This window comes from Chelon labrosus (genome assembly GCF_963514085.1).
Source record: "Chelon labrosus genome assembly, chromosome: 16".
In the NCBI taxonomy this organism is placed as follows: Eukaryota; Metazoa; Chordata; class Actinopteri; order Mugiliformes; family Mugilidae; genus Chelon; species Chelon labrosus.
Genome location: NC_140349.1, coordinates 22839908 through 22864902, shown reverse-complemented (window position 1 = coordinate 22864902; position 24995 = coordinate 22839908). Strand labels below are relative to the sequence as shown.

Sequence of the window (24995 nt, the reverse complement as noted above, 5' to 3'; positions counted from 1 at the left end):
TTCGTGTTTGTCCATTTCCTCGATGTTCCTGATGATCAGCACTTTGGCTTGCTCTGGTGTCCCATTTAGTTAAATTAATACTTTACAGTTTGATGTCCATGTGTGTTGAATTTGTCCCTGTTTTTTCATGAGGCGTGCTTTTCGGGCAATATCAGCGTTTCGTTTGGTTCAGATGCTCATTGATAAATACGTTTGATACTTTCAGTTTCCTTCCTTGTTTTAACAGTGCAGTTTTGTGATTTCTGTTGACAAATGTCATGATCACGGCTCGTTTGTCGCTGTCATCTCTCCGGGGCAGAGGGTGGCATGCCTCAACGTTGCTCCTGTCCATTTCAATCCCTTTGGATTGTAGGAGGGCAGCCACCTGTTGCTCTACGGAGCTGACATCCTGCTCACCGGGCTCCCCCCCTGTTCGTCAACGGTCACCGCCCGGGCATATGACCAGGGTTTGATACGGAGCACGGTCACAATCACATCATTGACCCTGGTGTACTGCTCCAGCTCCGCCACTCGACTCTCCAGGTGCACCAGACCCTGGTCCTTTTCGGCGTTCTGGATCCGGAGAGCCTTCGCTTCCTCCAACAGGAGCTGCAGTTTCACAACTGAAATCTCCTCAGACAAGAAGTCCAGAGACTTCTTAATGTCATCGCCCTCTTCGGCTGTCAGAGCCTTCTTCGGACCGATGTTGCTAGGTAACGCGAGGTACCGTCTGCTGTTACCCTAGCATCCCGCTAGCTCAGTTTTTTACGTCCGTGTTCCGAAAATCAGCGTCGTTAAACCAGGCAGTATTCAAGCCAAGGGTGTCCGCAGATAGTCTGATGTCCGTAAACCAAAATCAGAAGCCAATAAACACAGAAATAGTCCAAAACCGAGCACCAAAACACACAAACTCTCTCCAAACTTTTCTCCAACACTTTCTTTCTTCGAACAACTCTCATTCCATACAATAAATAATATTGACAAGATTACAAACAAAGCTTTAAACTTACCGAATTCAACGTTAGAGCCAGCCTTCGGTGAGAGCACTGGGCCCACGTGCACGGCTTTGACCTCCTGCATTTGAATGAGTTTGGCGCTAGCGGTAGATGTGCGCTAACCGAAAATGGACGTGCGCACTGGGCTGCAAAGCTCTGTAACTGTAAGTCTCATACCACAAACAATGCTACACACTCAGAAAAACCAAGTTCATATAACTTAAAGAAACAAGTATGCGGGTAAAAAGTGCAGAAAACTCGGTGAGAGAACGTAAACTTAAAAAAGTAGCATGAATTAAGTTAAATGCACTAATTCATCATAAGTCAGGACATTGTTTGAATTTACAGTGTATCAGCTTAATATGTTGGTTTATGATTGACACTTCATGCCAATAAAACTGTAGCCTTCTTCTTTTTAATATCATTATATTATTTCATCTTCTTTCTCTGCCTATTTTTTCTCTTCTTCATTTTCTTCACCATCTTCTTCTTATTATTACTGTTATATTATTAATATTATTATTACTTCATCATCTTCCTCTTTTCTCATTTTCATCTTCTTCTGACTACAGACTTGCAGACTGTAAAGATGACTCCATATACATGGATTATATGTGTCCTTTCTTTTCTGAACCAGTGACAGTTATTTCCTCAGTTTTTGCTCACTGTGTAAATTTCCTGTACCCTTTGTCATCACAGACCAGAGCCGTTTCCCTGACCACAAGCATCACACATCCAGAATTATGCCAAAGTGGAAGATGATCATTTTAGTCCTGTGCATCACAGGCATTCTTGTTGAATTCTTGGTTTTAAGAGGACTCATTGAGTTCAGTTTTCAGTTCACTGTTGACGATCGAAACCTCTGTGACACCTGTTTATCCCCAAACAATCGTCTGTACTTGCACCCCATAAAAAGCCCTGTTGAGCCGCTTTTGTCTGCGAACCACAACCTCTCGGAGGATGATTTCAAATGGTGGAAGGTAAGGACAGAGTTCCTCTGCGTTGTTGAAGTCGGTAGATGGAAATGCGCCTGGATGCCAGTCCAGATAAACAGTCTGCATCTGTCTCCACCAGCGCTTACAGAATGAAAGAGGAGACTACGACAAATATAACAAAACAGTGAACAGACTGTTACAGATATTCCCATCCACCCCGGGGCTTATAAAGCCCAGCAGTGGCGGCTGCAAGACCTGTGCTGTGGTGGGAAATTCTGGTAACTTGAAGGGATCACGTAATGGACGTCTGATAGATTCCCATGATTATGTCATCAGGTAAATATTCAACAAGAAGAAAATCATATTTAAACTTGGGCCTCTTCTTAAAAAGATATCCAGCAGTGAAATGATTCCCCCTGTGCTGTTCAGAATTAACAAAGGTCGCATTGAAGGCTACGAAGAAGATGTTGGGAACAGAACAACTCATCGTGTCGTATATCCAGAGAGTGCTGTGGATTTAGACAACAATACTCACCTTGTGTTGGCTCCATTCAAGATACAGGATATAGAGTGGCTCATACTGGCCATGACGACTGGATTTCATGGAAAGTGAGTCCCCTTCTTTTCAGGTTTTCATTTTAGACAGTATTGTAAGTGAGCTGTCCCAGTTTGCAATAATTTTTAAGTTTAATGTAATGCGGTAAACAGGGCATCACAACAGGGACAATAATACGAATGAATAGAGATAATATATGTGCTACACTGAAAAAAATTATTTTGTGGTGTAGTAATATTTATTAGGTTAACTGTCACAATTTTTATTTTGTCAATTTTATTTTGTATAAGTATCAGTGAGAACTGGAATTATTCAAGTAAAACTATACAGTATATGTCATTCATTGTTCATAAACAAACTGTGTGGGAAGAGTAAGATTTACTATGTATTTTCACATAATATTCAAAGGTTTCATAGTCACTGCACATGAACATAGAAATACTAAGTTTTATTAAGTGTTGCGTGTTTTGAATCCGTGCATGCGCCTTGTGACGCGCATACAGCACGCATGCGCTTCGTTGCCCGCCAAAACACAAGAAGACGATGACGGCGGTCAAGTTTAATGGAGGCAGGAGCGGCTAAATCATTTTGAAGGTAAGTCCTTCAGGGTTTTTCCTGCATATGTAACAGAGTTAAAATCACGTATCACTGTAGCTTAATTTTACTATGGTCACTGACCGCAACGTCTCTGTGGACTTGGGTCGTACACCCCAGGGATACAGCAGTCAGACCTCGCTGTCCCCACGGTAAGTGCGTGGTATAGCTCCCGAACGGTTGAGCACATTGTTTTAATGTAAAGTTGACAGTGGTTATTTTTTTTATTATTATTTATATAATGTGGCCAGTGCAACATGTGTTGCTAGCTAACCTTTTTTTATTTTGCACTTGCAGTGAGACGTATGTGTGTGTGTGTGTGTGTGTGTGTGTGTGTGTAAATGGGGACTGACTGTATGATTAATCCTTCGCTAGATGCTGGATGTATGAAAGATGTGTAATTTTTTAGATCACAGCGACCTTTTAAAATATTTTGACATACATTGAAATACATTGGTTTGACAGTGATAGTTTATTTTGGTTACATGATTCTGCAGTTTTAATGTAGTATTTCTTGAAGTATTCTGTAGTTTTAATGTATTATTTTTGTCTTTGTCCTTAAGCCCAAAGCAACAACTTTCCACAGTTGACACATTGAAGTCAAGCAGCAGCTACAGAAAGCAGTGTCACAAGTAAAGCCATCTGGCTATTCAGGTAAAAATAAAAATGTGTAGTGCTTTGCACTTAAGTTTTAAGTTGACTTTTATAGTGATATGAAAATCTAGTTCAGATGAGGTTTGATTTATTTCTGTCTGTATTTTCCAGATTCAAAAAAGATGAAATGGTCGAGCTACAGGGCACTTCGATTACTTTAGACGAGCAGTATGGAGACATTTTATTGATTACTGATGTATTTTTGGACGTTTGAAGCTAAGATACCGCTCACTGCAGAAAAAACGCCCCTCAAACTCACAGAAGAACACGGATGTTAACAAAACTTCTTGGAAAATGTTTTATTGAAAAAATTATTTTTTTCACTTAAGAAAAATAAAGGTGTTGTTAAATTTAACAGTTGCCTCATTTTTTAAAGTCATTGTTTCAATAAACAAAAACATTAAGAACAAATTTAGGCAATTTAAACTGCAGAAAAAGTATGTAAAATGTTGTGTAAATGTTACTTAAATATAGTCCATAAATAAAAGTTAAAAAAAAGTATTTCAAAATTACCTTGAAAAGCCATTGATTTCAGGTGAGATTTTTCAGTTTGAAGTAGTCAGAGTCTAAGTAAAACTTACAAAGAAAGAGAGAGGAAAATTCAATTACCATATTAATAATCATCAGTAAATTACTTGTGTAAAATATTAACTTAGTGAGGGGTAAGTAACTGGTTCAGAGTTATGGTGGATCAACGCATTGGGTTGTTGGTCAGAACAATGCACAAACACAGGGAATCCAGTTATGTTCATTTATTGTTTTAAGCTGGTTGAATTCTGATGAAAAAAGGAGAAAATGAAAGAACAGCAAAATATTAATCCACACAACTCAAACATAAGGATCAATTAACAAACAAACAGAAGAGATTTAATCTATACAAAACACTGCTCAACTTAGTAAAAGGTAGAACTTAACATGTTAATAATTTAACTATTAAATATACTAAGAGTGTGTGGAATAAAAGGAATAGCTTACATCAAATACACAGCTCAAACAATTGAGAATGAGTGATGAGGCCAGCCAGCTCCTTTGTTCTCAGGCAAGGGAAAAAGGACTCACACAGGTGAACTGGCTGCCTAAATAGACTTTAGGACTCCGCCTCCACTGATGTGAGGGGAAGGAGGTGGGGATTTTCCACAACTTTACTTTTGCTAGTAAAAGAAACTTATATCCGCAAGTAAAGTTTACTTGATGATCGCTCTTGTAGAATTTACTTAAAATTTCTAAGTGCAAGTAAATATCCAAGTAAATATCACTCCAAATTTTTTTCAGTGTATAAACATAATTAAACGCATTATTAAAACTCAGTAACGGAGGCAGTAGAGTGGCAAGTAACCAGACACCTAAAAGAATTTCTTCAGGGGAATAGATCTTCCTGCGTGTCATTCTGCGTGACAAGGGAAGCCAAGTTAGAGGACTTAGCCCGTGCTTACAGATGCTGAGTCATGATGCAAAACTACAATTCCACTTCAGATTGGCTGTGTTGGATCACAACATAGGAGCAATTCCTGTTGGACTAGCTAGGACCAGAGCTAGACACACTGTAGTTATTTTAATCCTGTCAATCCCCTATTGTCAAGACTAGACTAGCACTAAGCTATTTAGTGTTATTAATACTATCTATTATGTTCTTTCGTTTCTCCTCTTCCTCTTTGTCATTCTCTCCCACCTCTAATCAGTTTGAATTTGGCACCGTTGTCGTGCTCATATTAAAAAGTCAGGCGCACGGCGTGTAATGTAATTCAGATGGCAGAACTGTGTCAGGTGGGGGGCCCCTTAGGGAGGACTTCTACTGTCATTCGAAACATAGCACATTTTGGTATAAATCATATTATTACATATCAAATAATTTACCAGTAGGTGTAGTAGAGTCAGACAAACCAACAGACCCAACATTCATGATATGAATGCTCCTGAGTCTGTGTAATTGAATAATTAAGTGAAAGGGGCATGTTCAAAATAATAGCAGTGTGGAGTTCAATCAGTGAGGTCATTCATTATGTGAAGAAACAGGTGTCATTCATGTGGCCCTTATTTAAGGATGAAGCCAGTACATGTTGTACATGCAATTCTCTCTGAAAACCTGAGAAAGATGGGTCGTGCCAGACATTGTTCAGAAGAACAGCGTGCTTTAATTAAAACGTTGATTGGAGAGGGGAAAACATATAAAGAAGTGCAGAAAATGATAGGCTGCTCAGCTAAAATGATCTCCAGTGCTTTAAAATGGAAAGCCAAACCAGAGAGGCGTGGAAGAAAACGGAAGACTACCATTCGAATGGATCGAACAATAGCCAGAATGGCAAAGACTCAGCCAATGATCAGCTCCAGGGAGATCAGAGACGATCTGAAGTTACCTGTGAGTACTGTGACAATTAGAAGACGCTTGTGTGAGGCTAATCTATCGGCAAGAAGCCCCCGCAAAGTCCCACTGATAAAAAAAAAAAGACGTGCTGAAGAGGATACAATTTGCCAAAGAACATATCGACTGGCCTAAAGAGAAATGGAGAAACATTTTGTGGACTGATGAAAGTAAGATTGTTCTTTTTGGGTCCAAGGACTGCAGAGAGTTTGTCAGACAACCCCCAAACACTGAATTCAAGCCACAGTACACTCTGAAGACCGTGAAGCATGGTGCTGGAAGCATCATGATATGGGGCTGTTTCTCTTACTATGGTGTCGGGCCTATTTATCGCATACCAAGGATCATGGATCAATTTGCTTATGTCAAAATACTTGAAGAGGTCATGCTGCCTTATGCTGAAGAGGAAATGGCCTTGAAATGGGTGTTTCAACAAGACAATGACCCCAAACACACCAGTAAGCGAGCAGCATCTTGGTTCCAGACCAACAAAATTAAGGTTATGGAGTGGCCAGCCCAATCCCCGGACCTTAATCCAATAGAACACTTGTGGGGTGACATCAAAAATGCTGTTTCTGAGGCAAAACCAAGAAATGCAGAGGAACTGTGGAACGTTGTCAAATCATCCTGGGCTGGAATACCTGTTTACAGGTGCCAGAAGTTGGTCGACTCGATGCAGATGTGGAGCAGTTCTCAAAAACAGTGGTTATTCAACTAAATATTAGTTTAGTGATTCACAGGAATGCTAAATCTTAACGTTTTTTTAGTTTATTGAGTAAATATTGGAGTTTGTAATGAAAAATGCAGACACTACTATTTTTTTGAACAGCCCAATATCATTTCTTCCTTCATTTTCTGTAAAGTTATTAAAATATTGATACATTTTTCTTCATGTTTTGAAATATAATGTGCAGTGTTCCCAATGAATGGAAATAAAAAATATTATAAGGATTTTGAGCTTTACTCACGTTTTAAAAAATACTGCTATTATTTTGAACACAACTGTATATCCAAAGCAAACCAGCATGTTCGCCTGTCATTCATTTCTGGTGTGAAACCATGACCTGTAATTCACATTCCCCCAGGTACAGTAGAAAACAATAAGCTGCTTGTAATCTTCAGTTTTACAAGCTTCCCTGTCAGAAGTCAGGGGGAGTTAAAGAGGGGGAGGACATGGGTGAAATAATGAATGAACTGTCCTTGGAAAAAACGCGGATGGTTATGTATGTTGCTGTAGAGTTTCACATAAAATACATTACGCAAATTAGAATCTCCTTGAATAGGCCCACAGGTCACATCTGTGTGATGAGCTTTTGGATGTTGTGTCAAGGGCTAGTATTTGAATTTGTCATTTCATGCTGTCCCCAACAGGTCCTACACGGCAATAAAATCAAAGATAGTAGCCAACAAGGATTTGGTGAGTACCATTAAGCGCTTCACCGCCTGCAAAGGTAGCGAGCCATGTGAGTTTAAAGGCCGATTCTGATTGTCAACAGGTGAAGGTGATCAACCCGGCTTTCATAAGATACATTCATGACACGTGGCTGAGAAAGAAGGGCCGGTATCCATCCACTGGCTTTATAACTGTGGCTCTTGCACTGAACATTTGCTATGAGGTAAGTTCAGCCTTTGAAATGGAGCTGCCTTTGCGAGGAAAAGTACTTGGTTTCTGAATAAGTACTCCAAGGTGAGCAGCTCAATATGTTTGTCGCATAAAACAAAGGCAAATGGACTTAGCAGTCAGATATGCAGTGACCTGCATGAATCTTCATTCAGACATTGTCAACTACTACCTTACTTGAGTACAACAGAACAGAAGATCTGAGGTTAAATGTTTGGACAGTGAGCTTTTGGAAAGTTTATATTTAGCCACACGCCAAGCGACCCCTTCCTAATGTCACCAAACTGAAGGAAAAAATTCACATAGCGGAAAATGATAGACCCTGACTTCCTCCATACGAGGTTTTGAGGTGCTTTACACGTCAATGCACAGTGGCTTCTGTTCTTGTCAGGGAGGGTATAACCCATGTTCAACAACCACTACTTGTGCTGTGTGGCTGAGGATTGGCACAGGCAAACTCATTTGCATCAGTTTGCCTGTGCCTTCACTTGGCTGTCACACCATATAAAGGCTTTAAACCACCTTTGAATCCTCCCCTCACCCAAGTAAACAGCAGAAAATTAGGTCAACCGACAATGAACATGGGCCAGTTGCCCATCCCTGATTTATGTGTTACATGAATTACTGTGAGATAAAGTTTCCTCGTCATTTCACAGAAATCTGATGTTTTTGTCTTTTGCTATCTTGTTTTTTTTTTTTTTCCCATTATGGTTTGTGCACTGTATTTGCGTAATCATTTCTATCATGTTAATTAATGTTATATGTTCATTCTCCTTTTCACAGGTCCATGTGTTTGGTTTCGGAGCAGACAGCGATGGAAACTGGAGTCATTACTGGGAGGAACTCAAGGACAAAAAGTACAAAACTGGAATACATCCGGGACAAGTGGAGTATGACATTATCCAGCAATTAGACAAGGAAAAACACCTCACGTTTTACAGAAGGTGGGAGGCTTTTCCAGAATTGAAAGCAGCCAGGCTCTCGTAGGCTATAATGCAGAAAAATGAGACTTCTGCTTTCATTGGGACAATGCTACGATCTCCCAGAGAGTGGAAGGAGGAAAGAAGAGATGAATTAAAAGCTGGCTTCACTGGCCATTCTTAAAAAAACACCAATGTGCCTGCTAAAAATTGTGTTTTTTCTTGTTTTCCGAAAATGTTAAAATATGACTTAGGCAGTTATGCTATGAGGCCAGTGATACGAAGGTTGCACTATTTTTTGGCATGTTAATGAAGCAGGTTCTGTGAAGACAATACTGAAGAGAAATTTCTGAAGGTCCAGACCAGGGATCGCGTTAACCGAATATTTTCCGTCACTGACTTTTTTATTTTTTTTTAAAATGTGACGGAAAAATCTGAAGGCCGTCTGTCATTTTGACAGATTGCATTTCACACCCCTGACCACTTGGTGGCGAGTGACATTATTAATTGGCTCTTATCTCTCATTGCAGTTTGCGTTCCAAACATTGCAGAACTTTTGTCGGTGCACAATTTCCTGGTACCCCGATTACACTGATGCACACGTCAGAGCTCGGCTAACCATAGACCATAGACATATATGGGTCATTTAAGAACTGCGGGTACATTTTGTGTCTCCCAGAAAAACCTTTGGTTATTTCCCCCTAAAAAAGTCTTCACTGGATCTGTTTTAAATAATATTGCTAATTATATTGAATGTTCACCAATAATAATGTTTGGTGTGTATTTTAGGCACAATTTATATTAAAATATCAAATGATAAAATATTAAATGATTCCCACTCCCCCCCAAACTCTGTTATCTCTGTTAAAAAACCACATTAAAAAAACCTACAGCATTCAAATAAAAACATGTGACCTGCACCCAGTGATGTCACTTCCTCTTGCAGAAAAGATTGGAGGGAAGATGGCGGCGCGCATGGACGCAGCGGCTCAGTGCTCTCTTGAATGTGTGAATGTGAATGCTAGTGCACATGTGGTATGTTTTTTATCCTTTTCTTTCTTTTATGTTCTCTTTTTTTTATGCACTTTAAGAGACGGTTAATTTCGTTGTACTTGTGCAATGACAAATAAAGACATTCTATTCTATTCTATTCTATTCTATGGTATGTTAAGCTGTCTCATTAATTTGTACAAAATGTTGAGAATACACCAACAGTAGATTAATTATATGTCAAATCTGTTACTATGATATTCTAGTGAGTCTGTCCATAATTTTTTGTAAACAATTATATGATGAAAATTAATAAAATTATGGTTTTATTCATGAAATGTGGTATCTGGTTTTAAGCTAGCACGTGGAGTTAAAGCACAAAATGGTGGAAAATGTCAACTGTTATCGTCAACGCTGTTACATGTGTCAAACTTTTAATGATAACAGAGTTGACAGTGACTAACAGAGTCAGATGTTCCCAATCACTTCTAAGCATTTTGCTTTAGTTTATGCATTTATTGTGGGTTCTGGGTAATTTTACTGTAAAGGCAAGATTTCTGATATAGCTTTCCAGGTCAAGAAAATGTTATTATTTTCTAGGTAGGTGAAGATGAAGGTGTCAGCAGTAGAAAGGCAACGGAATACAGGGCACGGCGAAATGCTGACCCTGAAATGAGGGCAGCAAATTTGGAAAATGACAGGGAGAGATGGAAGAAAAAGAGAAATGCAGGGTTAACCAGCACAGTGGCTAATCTGAGTGAAAGGGAGCAGAGGCATAAGCGGAGGTATTGGAGAGAGGCTCAGCAGAGGTGCAGAGCAAGAAGGCAGAGAACTTTTGAAACACCTCCACCAAGTCCTGAGCCAGACCCTGAACCACAGACATCCAGGTCAGATTTGTGAATGGTTAGGTGATTGCATAGGTCAATGAGTGTATAATTACAGTCCAGTCGGCAAAGTTATAGATCAAGTGAGAAGTGTAGTTTGTTGATTATTAGTACCCGTCAACATGATAGTATGTAATATATGATGAAATACAGGATACTTTGTGGTATCCCTTTGATGATGTTGTCAGAATCATCTCACAACCACCCAAGTGACAGGGCACCATGTTGAAATAGACAAAGAAATATGGGCTGAAATCGCCAGTGATTAATTTTTCGAGGGAGTGAGGAGGGTGACATTTGTTATTTTGGTGTGTTGTTCTTGCTCAAATTGATGAATTTATAGATTTTCAGATGTTCTATAAAATATTTCTACATTTAAAAAGTTTTAATGTTACTGTTTCTGGCCTTTTACGCATGGTTTGTCAACTCTGTTATTCATGTCAACTCTGTTCACATCACCGTCAACTCTGTTTCACCAAGTTTTGTTTCAAAAAAGCTATAGTGAAATATGTTTTATTGTTGACAAATTAACCAGAAGCTGTGTCATAACTAACATTCTCACTAAATTTCAAAGGATTTCATTCATTTTTGGAGCTATATTTAGAGAAAATGCAAACTGAACTGGCAACTTTCCAATTAAATGTGAAAAAAGAGTCTTTATCTTAGAAAACTTAAAGTTGAATTAGTGGATTTAAAGACAGAAGTTCTCATAGGAAAGACATGGTTTTAAAATGTATTACATTTGAGGACTATAAATATTTACCCTAATTTGCCTGCAACAGAGTTGACTGATTTAACCGTTAGTATGATAAATATTTTAAATCTTACATGTTTAAGCTTGGCAAATGCTGGAAGTGTTAAATGTAAAGTATTCTCTATGGCCGGGCTATTCAATTGGCGGCCACTGGGCCGGGTCCGGCCCCTGAGGAATTTTGTACCGGCCCTTACAGTGTCGTGTAGTTATTACATATGGATAGTCTAATACAGCGCATGACTATGGATAATTGTGCATTCTCTCGTGCAGTAGATGCAGTGGCGGCTCCAAAGATTTTCTGTTGCAGGTGCTATGGGGATGCTCAACACTTAAGAGAAGGTCCTTTGAATTTTGGTGCATTTCATTATGGAGGTCGCATCGGACCACCCTTGGTATATATACGTACACGCCCGCATTAACTACACTCATTCCGCGAATATATGTAAAAGTATTCAACACAAGTAGGGTTGCCAACTCCATGAAAAATAAATAAGGGTCAGGGCTTAGCCTGGCCGACCCAGCTGCCTTCACCCATGCTGGTGTGGTGAAACATTTTAGCCCTGTGTGAAATTATATTTTAACTATTTGACTCGAACCTAAATTGAATTAGATGCATATTTTTGAGTGATATGAACACATGGAAAACAAATTATTATTCAGCAATTTTTTTAAAAAATAAAATAAAATAAGTCTTTCTTAAACAGAAACCTGTCCTGCTTAACTTAAAACTGTATAAATTAATATAAAACAATAGAAAGTGGAACAATCCTCTTGTAATAGTGCAATAAGAAAAGTGCAAACAGAAAATGTGAAGAAAAGTTGTTGCTTTGTTGTCGGTTGTCTTCCGGTATCTTCTTCTCAAGCAACATACCTCGACCAATGAGATGAGTGGGATTCCTGCTGTCATCTCATTGGTCATAGAACAGGAGACGGGCTGGGCATAAGTTTACCGTAAATGTTCGTATAAAGCGCCCTGTTGTTCATTCATTCCACTGACATTTTACACACTATTTTGGGTTCTCACGGTAATACGAGACAAAGTGCGTTCTGTTTCAGCTTAATACGGGACGCGTACTTTTGTTTCTAAATACGGGACGGTTCCGTTTTTCAAGGTACGGTTGGCAACCCTATCACAAGGGCTATAGATACAACATACATAAGCCTGCCAATGTAAACCTCTGAATATAATATTTCACACAATTCTGTCACAGTCAAGCCCTGAATACAATGGAGCAACAAACAGCAGCAACAGAAGGCAACAGACACTGTGCACGCTTCGGCCTAAAATGCTCCAATCACGAAATCACACAGCCAGTTACCAACACTAGTCTAATGACTACCAGCTGCTGTGGGATGATGGTGTTGAAGCGTGCAGTATGTGTTCTTCTACTCAAGGTGAGACTGTGAGAGGTGGAGCATGCTGGAAATTGCATCTTCTGGAGCTCTGTTGGCTCTGTAGGCGTACTGTAGAGGATCTGGACCTATAGGAAGACAAGACTACGCAGCTGTTTGGTCCCAATCCCTTGAGTTCCCTTCACATTGTACGTGTGGAAATGCTCTTACTTTCACTATTAAACATAGCCCTGAATTCTACTGCTTTGATTCTCTCTTGTGGAAAGAGCCCAAACTGCGCAACACACAAGAGGTAAGGAATGGCAGAAACGGAAATTTCTGTTTTTACAAGCACAACACAACAGCCAACACAAGCCTAAAGAACTGACATGGAGGAGAAAGGAGGACCACACCACACAGCATGACATCCAGGAGAAGTGGGTCCAGAACCTGTCAGACAGAGAGCTCACTCAGCCAGAAAAAGATGTTTTAGCCAGAGGCCTGAACTTTGCCATCACACCAGATCAAATTCCAGTGGCGTACCTCATCATTGCAACAGAATCAGCGATAAAGAACAACAAACTCACCAACACAGAAGCAGAACAACTGAGACTGAAGGTAACAGCAGCCCTTGCCAGTGCTAAAATGCCACCTTCCAACATCACCACCTAGGGAGGGAAGGCACTGGTGTCACTACAAAGAGACCAGGACAAAACCATCCTGCCAGCCGACAAGGGAAGATGCACCGTGGTGTTAAACACAACGGATTACCACACAAAAATTGACAACCTCCTCAGCGACAAGGACACATATGAGACACTGAGACGAGACCCAACCAACACCTACAAAACCAAAATAATAAACTATCTACAACAGTCGGAGAAGGAGAAGGCAATCGATAGATGCCTTTACCATCGTTTGTATCCCGGGGATGCCATCCTGTGTATTTATGGACTTCCAAATATACACAAGGAAGGAGCACCTCTCAGACCTATCGTCAGCAGCATAAACTCGGTCGCATACAACATCGCTAAACACCTGGCATCCATCCTGTCTCCGTTGGTGGGCAACACTCCCCACCAGATGGAAAACTCCAGGGATTTCATCCACAAAGTTAGTAACATCACACTGGGTCCAGAGGAAACCATTGTTTCCTATGATGTAACCTCCCTCTTCACGTGCATCCCCACCGGAGAAGCCACAAGAGTAGTAAGGGAAAGACTAAAGGATGACTCCTTGGCTGGTAGGACCACCCTCACCCCAGACCAACTCTGCGTGTTGCTCGAACTGTGCCTGACGACTACCTATTTCCAATTTAATAGAGGATTCCACAGGCAAAAACACAGCTGTGCAATGGGGTCACCAGTGTCACCTATTGTGGCCAATCTCTACATGGAGGAGGTCGAGACCAGAGCTCTGAACTCTTTAACAGGAAACACCCCCACCCACTGGTTCAGGTACGTGGACGACACTCGGGTTAAAATCAAGACGCAGGAAGTGGAATCTTTCACACAGCACATCAATGCAGCGGACAGCAACATCAAGTTCACTTGGGAGGACATCAGCAGAGGCAGTTCGGCTTTCCTGGACTGTCTGGTGCATGTGGAAGAAGACCAAAGCCTCAACATTGAAGTGCATAGAAAACTCACCCACACTGATCAGCACTTATATTTGAGTCCCACCACCCCCTGGAACACAAACTAGGGGTCATCAGAACGCTCCAGCACAGAGAACAGACTGTACCCACAAAACTGGATGGCAAGGAGAAGGAGCAAAAAAACACATTAAACGGGCACTTAAGACATGTGGATATCCCAACTGGGCCTTCTGAAAAGGCTCAAAAAGACATCGTCATCCCCTACATGGCTGGAGTGTCCGAGAAACTCAGGAGAATTTTCAAAAATCACCGTATTCCAGTTTATTTCAAACCAGGGAATACACTTAGGCAAAGACTGGTCCACCCAAAAGACAAAACACCCAGGCAAAAACAGAGTAATGTGGTGTACGCTGTTCAGTGCAGTGAGGAGTGTACAGATTTATACACTGGGGAAACCAAACAACCCATCCACAAACGCATGTACCAACACAGGAGAGCCAGCTCATCAGGAAACGATTCAGCGGTCCACCTACACCTGAAAGACAAAGGACACTCCTTTGAAGATAACAACGTCCATCAATGTCAGACTGGAAAAACCTTCACTAAACAGAGGAGGTGGACCAGGGCCGGAGTGGGACTCATTTTCAGCCCTGGAGTTTCCTGCCTCAGACCGGCCCACTTTAGATCACGACCTATTATATTAAAATAATGTAATTATAACTTTACATGTTAAGCCTACAATAGCGCACTGTTCTCTAAAGCCTTGTAATTCCGTGTATGTTTTCTAAAATAATTCCAATTCAGTGGAAGTAATGGTTGCTTCACAATGTGGATTTATTTCAACATTAGTGCAAATCTCCACCATTATTCTTTGCAACACAACATACTTTTCAACAAATTAAATTTGAAAAAATAAAAAAAGGGTTGCACTCTGTAATAACATTATAATCAGAACTTTCACAAATCAGATTCACAAATACAACATCAGCATGTCCTTTTCTGCAAAATCAAATATCAAGCAAATTAGTGTTCACAGATATCTAATCCTTAAACATGAAGAACGAATAAAATAAGTATTGCACTGTTCTCTGCAAGTTTGTTATTCACAGTATAACATAACTTTCTAATGATGCCATTATCTTTTTTTCCTCTGCACAAGAATAGTTCAAAGAAACGTGGCCAACCAAGACAAAGTTTGTGGCCAGTTATGGGGCATCGCATCATAGTCTACTATTATTTAAATTATGTAACGCTAGGTTAGACAGGCTGTATGTTACAACGCCACGCAATTCATTGACTTGATAGGCTAATTAATTAACTTGAACGGTGCAGGTAAAGTTGCATTTTGTTCAACATCTTGTCTTACCCGTTTCTTGTCTTACCATCATCCTCATTGGTCGTTTCAGACCGCGAGCACGTTTTTATTGAAAAAGCTGCCGATTTTTGCACATTTGGCTGCTTCTGTCTCCGGTGCTTTTCTCTTTTTAATTCTCGCTTTTTCTGCACCACCCTTGCTCTTTTTATTTTCCATTTTGCAAACTCCCTTGCACTTCTGGGGCTGGAGCCAGGCTCCAAACACCACTGACAGTGTGCGGTGTGCACGGACGTGTTACGTCAGGCTGCTTCTGCAAAAAAAAAGAAAAAGAAAATAGCTGCAAGTGGAGACGGCCCAGCGACAGCGGAAACAGCATACACGTGATACCCACTCAGTGCCATGACTGAACACCAGCCCAAAATAAATAAATAAATAAAAATAATAATTGAACACCGGCCCTCGCGTCAGACCGGCCCACCGGGAATTGTCCCGGTCCTCCCGATTAGCCACTCCGGGCCTGAGATGGACTGAGGTTTAATCTGCCATCTGTTTACAATACAGTTTTAACTTCTGTCCCCAAGAAGCTCCAATCTCATAGGTGGTTTGCAGATGACGTCACGCCGAACGTCACGACAGCAGATGGGGGGCAGGAAGTGTCTTGCAGGCAGGATACCGGCAGGACAACAGTAGGAAAATGCCCAAGTTTTGTGCAGTATATGGCTGTACAAACCGGTCAAACCGGGAAAAACAAAAAAGTTTCTTTAGGATTGCCAATGTGGTAACCCACAAAGGGGATCAATTGCAAAAACTGATGGAAAAATGGTGACGAACTTGACTGAAAAACTTCTTTGATCCACGTCTTCGATCAGGGAGAGCGGAGTCCGACAGCGCCATTGTCTGCAGTGACCACTTTGTGAAAGGTAAGGCTACAGTAATTAAGCTACTTACAGGGCTGGCTGAAACTGTCAAAAATACAGAGCAGGGTATTATTATTAGAAACACACACACACATATATATATATATATATAAAAGGCGAGCGTGATCCCCGTGGTAGTAGGCGCACTCGGGGCAGTGACCCCCAAACTGGGGGAGTGGCTCCAACAGATCCCAGGAACAACATCAGAAGCCTCAGTCCAGAAGAGCGCAGTCCTAGGAACAGCTAAGATACTGCGCAGAACCCTCAAACTCCCAGGCCTCTGGTTAGGGATGCACCGATCCGACTTTTTCAGTCCCGATACCGATACCGATGCCTGGGCTTTGTATATCTGTCGATACCCGATACCGATCCGATACCGTTGAATTAATATAATAAACTGCATACCTTCCACCTTATACCTTCCTTCCACCATGTAGAAGAATCTAAAGGCACCAGACTTTCCTAACTAAGACAAAATAACATAGATGTAATGTATTGAATACTTATTTATTTGTTATTTGAACAATTGTGCATCCAAATTGAAAATAAAATGTAATCAAACTTCTTAAAATAAATTTAAATAAATAAAATGTAGTAGTAGAAACAAAACAGTAATCAAAACAAGTTACCAAACACTGTAAACATGTAAAACATACCGTATTTTCCGCACTATAGGGCGCACTGGATTACAAGGCGCTCTGTCAATGAATGGTCTATTTTCGATCTTTTTTCATATATAAGGCGCACCGGACTATAAGGCGCATTAAGAGAGCCGAAGTCCCGCCCCCTCTACTTCCGGGTTATGGGACCTATCTTTTGAAAAAATATGAACGGCAGTCTATGGCGAAAGATAAATTATTTTCTGGTCCCGATCGACTTGTGCCTTGGATTATACATATGTTGTTTTTCAGAATAAAAAATGATTTTACATGTCAAGAATGTCACAGTTTGTCGCCAGATAGTTCAGTAAAACGCTATGGAAAATACGTAATTAAACGAACTACAAGTCCCGCATGCTGGCGCGTACAGAACCGACCAAAACTCCCTTGGTGTAACTACAGCTCTCGACATGACCCGATTTATAATGATTTTCACCTCGTTTGATGCTTCTGCCTTCATCCTGCATTGCTGAGCATTGCTCCGTGATTCTCCTGACTACGGTAGCCGTAATGCTGCAAGCGGTGCTGCTTTGAGCGCCGTGAGCGCCGTGTACGACACAAAATCGCTTCGAGGTCAGTAAACACAACCAGAATGAATCCATATATAAAGCGCTCCGGATTATAAGGCGCACTGTCGTTTTTTGAGAAAATTAAAGGCTTTTAAGTGCGCCTTATAGTGCGGAAAATACGGTATATTAAGTGCAAAGTACTGCAGGAATTCAAAATACAAAAGCAGCTGAACCTGAGAATATAACCCGTGAAATGCCTCCACACACCCGACTCTTTCGCTCGCTCCATGTTAAACGCTCCAGCTCGTTCTTCTTCTTCTTCTGTTTAATGGCGGATCATATCTTTACGACATACCGCCACCTACTGGACTACTACAGGATCTCCAACTCGTTCCACCATGCTGCTAACGAATGACGAAGGATTTGCTGCGACGGAGGAAAAAAAGAAAAGAAAAGAAAAGAAAACTGGATCGGCCCGTGGATCGGTTAATTTTACCGATACCCGATCCAGCTATTTTTTCCAATATCGGGGCCGATACCCGATACCAATATCGGATCGGTGCATCCCTACCTCTGGTACCATGTTTACCAACGTTAGCTACCACGACCAGTGGTTCTCAAATTGATGTCATTGTTTATCTATGTACAATACAGTCTTGGTAGTCTGGTCAGAATCATCTAACAAAAAAAAAAAAATATTGTCAGATCTGTGATTGAGATGGCCCTATGGACGGTGGAGGATTATGTCATAGACTAATAACATGATGTAAACTAGGGCCCATGCAGTCAGCCCACATGGGCTTTCCATGTAACTGAAACCACATGGGACCTGCAGTTCAAGCCCATGCCCACTAAGTACCCACATAGCCCATATTAAACCCTTGTGGGGCCCACATGGAAATGCTGGCTGGGATACTCAGCAGTCATTTGAAGTGATTATGGTTTTCGGGGTGTCAGGACCGAAGGTTTTCCCCGGATAGAAGTGATACATACACAGTGCACTGGTGTGGTAGTTGAAAGAATACCCCCATTTCTCACCCCTCTCCAAAACCCACTCTTCCAGGAGCGGGCCCGTCAGAGGCTGCTGAAATCTGCACTTAAACACCATCAATTTTCTCGGCGCCTTCCACACTGAGGCTTCCTGAATGACGCTCACAGGCGTCTCACTAATGATCGTGGACGTGTACGCTCTCTTGCTCATTTTTATTTTTTAAATCTGGCTCGGACTGAAGCATGAAGCACTGAAACGATCTCATCGACTGAAACTATCTTCAGCTAACGTTAGCTTTTCACCGCGCTCAGAACATGGGTGGGCTCGGTTGGCATCACGCGACTGTATAGAAATATGTCTGTGCATGCTCATAGTCTTCCATTTAAACGTGTCTGGACTAGTCCCGGGAAGTATGGGGTGTGCATGCGTGCGTGCGTGCGTGTGTGTCGGTTTCTGAGAAGAGTGTGTGCGTGTCTGCCTGTGTGTCTGCATGTGTGTGCGTGCGCGTCTTCCTGTGTGGCAGAGGGCCAGAGTGGATTGAGCCACTTACAACTTCATCAAAACACTGACACACTCTACTGTTTCACCTGTCACCTCATAAATAATTATCTGAGGTATTCCCATATGCTTACCTTTGACCTCCATCGACTTATCCTTTTACGCTAAACACAGTCATTTCCAGTATCCTCCTATCTCCCCGCCCCTTTCGCCTACTTCCACACCCCATTCCCACGCCCCCTCCTATCCCCCACCCCCACACCCCCGCCCCCCACCACACATCCCTTGACCGAGTTCATCGAGTTCAAGGTCATCAATCATCCTTAAAAGTGACATAAGGTGTTTCCCTTTCTTTTTTTTTTTTGTGCTATAGTATAGTGTATATAAATTGCACAAACTCAGTTAATGATAGCACTTAAAATGTAAATGCTAGTGTGCAGCTGGATCTAAAAGTATATATTTCATATTACATAAATAATAACTCGGCCACGTTTAGTTTAATTATTCATATTTTATATTTAGTTTGTTGTTGTTTTCTTTTCTTTTTTTTTTTACATTCTAAACATACTGTATGCAGTATTGTTTTTTATAGCATAACCATTTTAACCCTTGGTTGAAGTGTATACTTTTACACCAGCAGAGCAGAGGGAAGTGAGGCTGCTTTCAAAGTCTTTAACAGTTACACCTGCACTGAGTGTTTCATGGTAGTTAGCAGGGATGTTGTTTTAGGCAGAACAGTATAGAGATAAGACACAAGGGATATGACAGATGCACAAAATGCAATGTAGTTTCCAGTGTTGTGTGGAGTCAGTGCATGGAGCAGTTGTCTCTCTTTTTTCACCTTGAAGCCAGATAGATTTAGATAGAACTTTTTAAAAAAAATTTATTGTTGTAAAAGACAAAGTTCAGAAGTATATCCTGATAATGAGGTCAAATCAAATCAGAGCGGCTCGAATCCCATTGTATGTGGCTTAACCTGTTAAGCCCAGGCCATATTTTAAGAAAAACGCCTAAAAATACATACCCAAAGCAAATGAAGAATTGTGACACAATTACATGGTTCATATGCATTTCCTTCTAGTCTGGGAACATCTGGACCTCAGGGAATGTATTCCCAGTGTCAGAAATGTTGTGTCTGTTATAGTTGAGTAAATTGCAATAAATGAAAGGAGAAATGTGAAATTTCTACCCTCGCCTATTTTTTTTCCTATTTGTAAGAGGATAACACTATGCTAACAATAATCCCATGCACACAGGTGCCACTTTTTCAATAACTTTTGATACGCAGTAATCATTGTAGCGCTCTCCCGGACCCGGTACCGGGTCCGTGGGGTTCAGGAGGTTAAGGAGGTTAAGGAACTTCTGTGGATGTTTTGCGGCTTACTTCTCTTGATGTAACCCCAGACTGACTCCTTGATGAAGAGATTAGGATGCTGTGGGGGTCAGGCCATCTGCTGCAGAACTTCCTCTTCAACCTGCTGCAGAAGTCAGTTCTTTATGATTCTGGCTGTGTGCTTGGTCTCATTGTCATGCTGCAGAATTAATCTGGCACCGATCAGACGCCTTATGGATGGTATTGCATGAATTTGAACATCCAACCAAAAAACACCTTACCGTAAATCAAGAAGAAACTAAACTAACTCCCTCCAGTTTGGTGCATTCATTATGTATTATCATATTATATTACCTTTCCATGTCATTATTATGAGCTTATACATAGATAATCAGTGAGCCACACTGAGCATTTTAAAAGTTTAATGTGACATGTATAGTCCATAAAGGCTGAACTATAAATACAATGGGAATGACGAGGACGTCATAGCCTTTAATGCATTCTGTGCCTCACAGTAAAAGATACAAGAACAATAAATGTCTTGGGAAATAAAAAAAATAAAAAACTATATTAATAAGAAGTATGACTACTTAATCAGCTATTGCACAGCTGTATTGTCATAATTAACCAAAAAAAAATAAAAAAAAGAAAGAAAGAAAGAAAAGAACCTAATTGTTTCACAGCACTTGGGGACAGCTCTTCAGGGATAACAACCATAGCGCAGATTTAATCTCACCTAAGCATACAATCATTTCTATCCAATTCTACACCCTGATGCTATCACGTCGTGTAATTCACACTGAAAGCACTGTTGTGAAAGCTGAGGATTAGAGGAAACGAAAACCTCTGAAGCCTGCTGGAGTTCACACATTTTCTCTAAAAGCCTGTAGCAACAGTGGGACGTACTGCAGTCAACAACACATAGAGGGGCATCCCGACTGCACACCCCCTTTACTGATTAATGACCATGTTTCTGAGACAAAGAAGATGTTATAAAGGAGATGAGTTACTATCTATGAGGGAAAACAGAAACCTCAAAGAATGGGAAAAACAGGGGAAACATGATCAAAGTAGTAGACATGAGGTGTAAAATCTGCATTAACTATTAATATACTGTTGAGGAAAATTAAAATAACCATTTTTTCCCAATCTTAGATATATTTATTAATATTCAATGTAGGTGTCCTTTTCACACATTTCCGCATAAAATCCACAGTTGTAATTCACTGCACTGTGGGAGTCCATTGAATGATGAATAACTGAATAATTCATATCATTATCCATCCCTCCCACACGAGTCAGTGTCCGTGAACTTCTTCAAATGAGGAAAAAATACACTATAGATCTATTTAATGTGAAAGAGCTTCTTCAGCCTCAATGTTTCCCCACTGGGAAAAAAATAAAGGATTATTTTATTTCATCTTACCTTAATTTGTATTTTGTTTTAAAGATTAATCAGTGAGCACAGCATTAGTTAATGCCAAGTGTCCTCGTGCTCTCGTCCACTAGGTGACAGTATTCCCTGTAGAACAAATGTACGCCACTGTTGTCTTCTGTGGCAGTTGCATGTAAACAAGGTGGCAGGCAGAAAAAAAATTGTACGGCCCCTCTCTCACATGGACATGTCAAAGATCACAAACATGGTGACCAAGCAAATGCCTCCATTATGTTTCAAGGCACATGGAGAAAATCATAGCCTATTAGGTGCGCGCCCCCTGACGAAATAACACACTTCAGATCGGACGTTTGTGGGTGAAAATGAGAACATGAGAGCGGGAAAGAGTGCCTCTGTGATCCATCAAGCATCCAGTGTTCACACATCTTCAACAGGTTCAGCAAGCGTAACTAATACAGACACCTCGAGCCTGGACAAAACATTGTCTCATCGAATCTGCAAGTGTGCCGACATGTTGCCGACAATGGCTATGCTGTATGCATCATGCACATGATTCTTTAAAATCTACACTGTGTATACAGATAACATAAAAGTACACAAGGATAACTTACATAAAGATAAACATGTTAATCCACATACACAAGATAATAATAACTGATATGAAAACTTCCCATTAAAGGCACTTAAAATCTGCTTTTCATTACAAAATAGTTTGTCACAATGTACTACAAAAATGTAGAGTACGTCACTGATTTCAATCATAAGGCACCCCTGCACTGGCTGTATAATATGTCTGGTGTTCAGGATGAATGATGGAGAACATTTGTGTTGCACCTCTGTTATTAAAAACCTTGTCATTTGCTAATCACACTGAATGATGAAAATCACACTGATTGCTTTGGTACAAAACAACCTTTTAGATCTCCAGTAGTAGAGGAGAATAAAAATCAACCCCTAACACCAGACCAAGAACAATATAGCCAGTTTTCATTCCCTTTAAGCTGTGCAGTGATACAAATATTTAACAGGGCATGGGTGACCAGAGCAGCACTGAGGGGCAAGTCAGTACGTGATCAGTGAATTTGTAGCAGGTAACAGGTTCTACAGTTCAACTCAAGAGCTTTGATATAAATGCTAAACTACATTTGACCATATAATAATATGGTGAAGTTGAGTAAAGGGAAGGTTTACCATGGTCACCAGCTCAGTACAGCATGTTAGCATGCTAGCATGCTATACACCTGTGCTTTGTGCTAGCATGTTATTATGCCATTAGATATTCAGGTATTTAGTCATAAACCAAAGTATCAGACAAATTAGATTAGTGCTAGATGAAAATTTAAGCAATCACCACAGTTGTCCTGTATTTTTAGCCTGGAAGCTGGCCCAAACTTCCCCTGCCCACCCCATTTTTGTGTCAGAATCAGAGTCCAGAAAGTTGGTCTGGAGTCTCTCGGCTGGGAACTGATTATGCCCCAGCAAAGATCTGCCAGGATAGTCAAATCATTCGATTGCATGCATTATCATCCAATTGCACACAGAGGCCTTTTTGTCTTTGTATCAGTTGAATCCCCATACTGAAATGCAGTGGGTTTGTTACCAGACTCATATTCTGATAAGACCTGAGTCTGACAACAACAGACTACTAAATTTCATTAGAATTCATCAAGTTTTGATATATCACTCAAAATCACAAATGTTGTGCAAATGGTGGGACCAGAGGATAGGGGATCAGCAAGGTCATTCGGTCACATCTTCTGGGGACCATAAATTATTTATCTGATAGTTGTCAAGACATTTTATCCTCAGACATCAGTATCGACCATCAGATGAATATTACCTTTGCCCTGGAGTCATTCTAACTGAATTACTACTGGTAATATAATGTTGGGAGGTCTTGGAGGTCCAGATTCTTCCTACTCAGGCTTATGACTTAAGTGCTTTTAAAAAAATAAGGCTATGACCTTGTGGGTATTCTGCAAATGTCACATTATAATGCTTTGGGGCTGATTTTGGGCTTGATTTAAATGTCCCTTTAGCCTAGTCCTACTGTATTTTACTGCTGCAATCAGACAAGCCAGCTGCAAGGAGCTCTGCAATTTGAGTAATTTATGTCAAAATCAGTCAGTGTGATGAAAAAAGAGCTGATTCTCTCTCACATCTGCAATTGCTATAATATAAAACACCTTCACTGACACATCATTCATAAATACTATTTAGAGTGCAGTTCATAAGGTTTTGTTATGAAACGTCTAAAGTAAAATAAAAAAATCTTTTATGTTTGTTGGCTGTCAATTTGGACTTTAACAGCGTCCGCTAGATTCTCTTACTGCATGAATGACAATCATCAATTCCACACAAGTCCCTCTTCTCTCCAAGTCCATAAATCTGGTACGTTGTCTGACTGCTCTCAGCAGAGCCTGTTGTGAGGAAAACATGCAGGTGGCAAGCTTCAGGTGCCCATAATGCCCATCTCTGTTGTATAGAAAAGACAATGTGTTAGCTTTTCATATTCAGCATGCTTGTTGACGGAAATCTGCTCTTGTCTTCTTGCTTGCTCAGTCCCAGACGCTCTGGAGCTGGGATTATGGATGCTGAAAAGGGGGAGTGTTGCTTTTGTCTTGCTGATGGCCAGGCCCGGTCTATGCCCACAGAGACAAAAGCTCTGTTGGTGTGTCAATAGAAATGACATTTGCTCAACTTAAGCAAATTTATGGATGGATCAAATTTATGAAAATATCTTTGGAAACAAACATTAAAGGCTGCTGGGGTTCATTTGATGGTCATCTCACTGCACATACAGGCTGGGTATCATCTGCCTTCAAAGATTTGGATTTTGTGCTTGTCTGCCAGTAGCAGGGTGACATTATATTCATAATCTCCATCATGGACTCCAGTGTGTCGGAACGCCCCGGCCAGTCGGTTGTTCTCCCAGTAGTGGTGCCAGTTTCCATGCTGGTCTGCACCAAATCCAAACACATTGACCTGGAGCAGACAAGGTTAAAAAAAACACTTCATCAACACCATCATTGTGGGGCATCATCCACACAAGATGTATACACTTATTCATCTGTGGAGATTGTTTAGTTTTCACATCACTTCAGATCCAAGTGAGATATAAATCAAGATAAAAGACACCCTTTTAAAGCTGAATGAGAAATCTGAGTGGCCCTTTTGGACAAGGTCACATGTTACTTATTAGAGCAG

The 24995-nt window shown here is 40.7% G+C and overlaps 1 protein-coding gene and 1 pseudogene across 2 annotated transcripts in view; one reads left to right on the top strand and one right to left on the bottom strand.

Moving 5' to 3' along the window:
* Positions 1-1657: 1657 nt before the first annotated feature.
* LOC311501467 lies at positions 1658-19386 on the top strand (annotated as a pseudogene). Its single transcript has 9 exons — positions 1658-2245; positions 2339-2518; positions 7444-7489; positions 7569-7688; positions 8477-8637; positions 12939-13191; positions 13246-13816; positions 16355-16405; positions 19244-19386. The product of its transcript is annotated as an uncharacterized misc_RNA (transcript).
* A 2186-nt stretch (positions 19387-21572) lies between these two features.
* LOC311501466 (CMP-N-acetylneuraminate-beta-galactosamide-alpha-2,3-sialyltransferase 1-like) overlaps positions 21573-24995 on the bottom strand; it is a 30248-nt gene continuing 26825 nt past the window's right edge. The window contains exon 7 of the mRNA XM_084563310.1: positions 21573-24773. Coding sequence (XP_084419436.1) covers positions 24600-24773 — 174 coding nt within the window. The 3' untranslated portion in view covers positions 21573-24599. The remainder of the gene's footprint in view (positions 24774-24995) is intronic.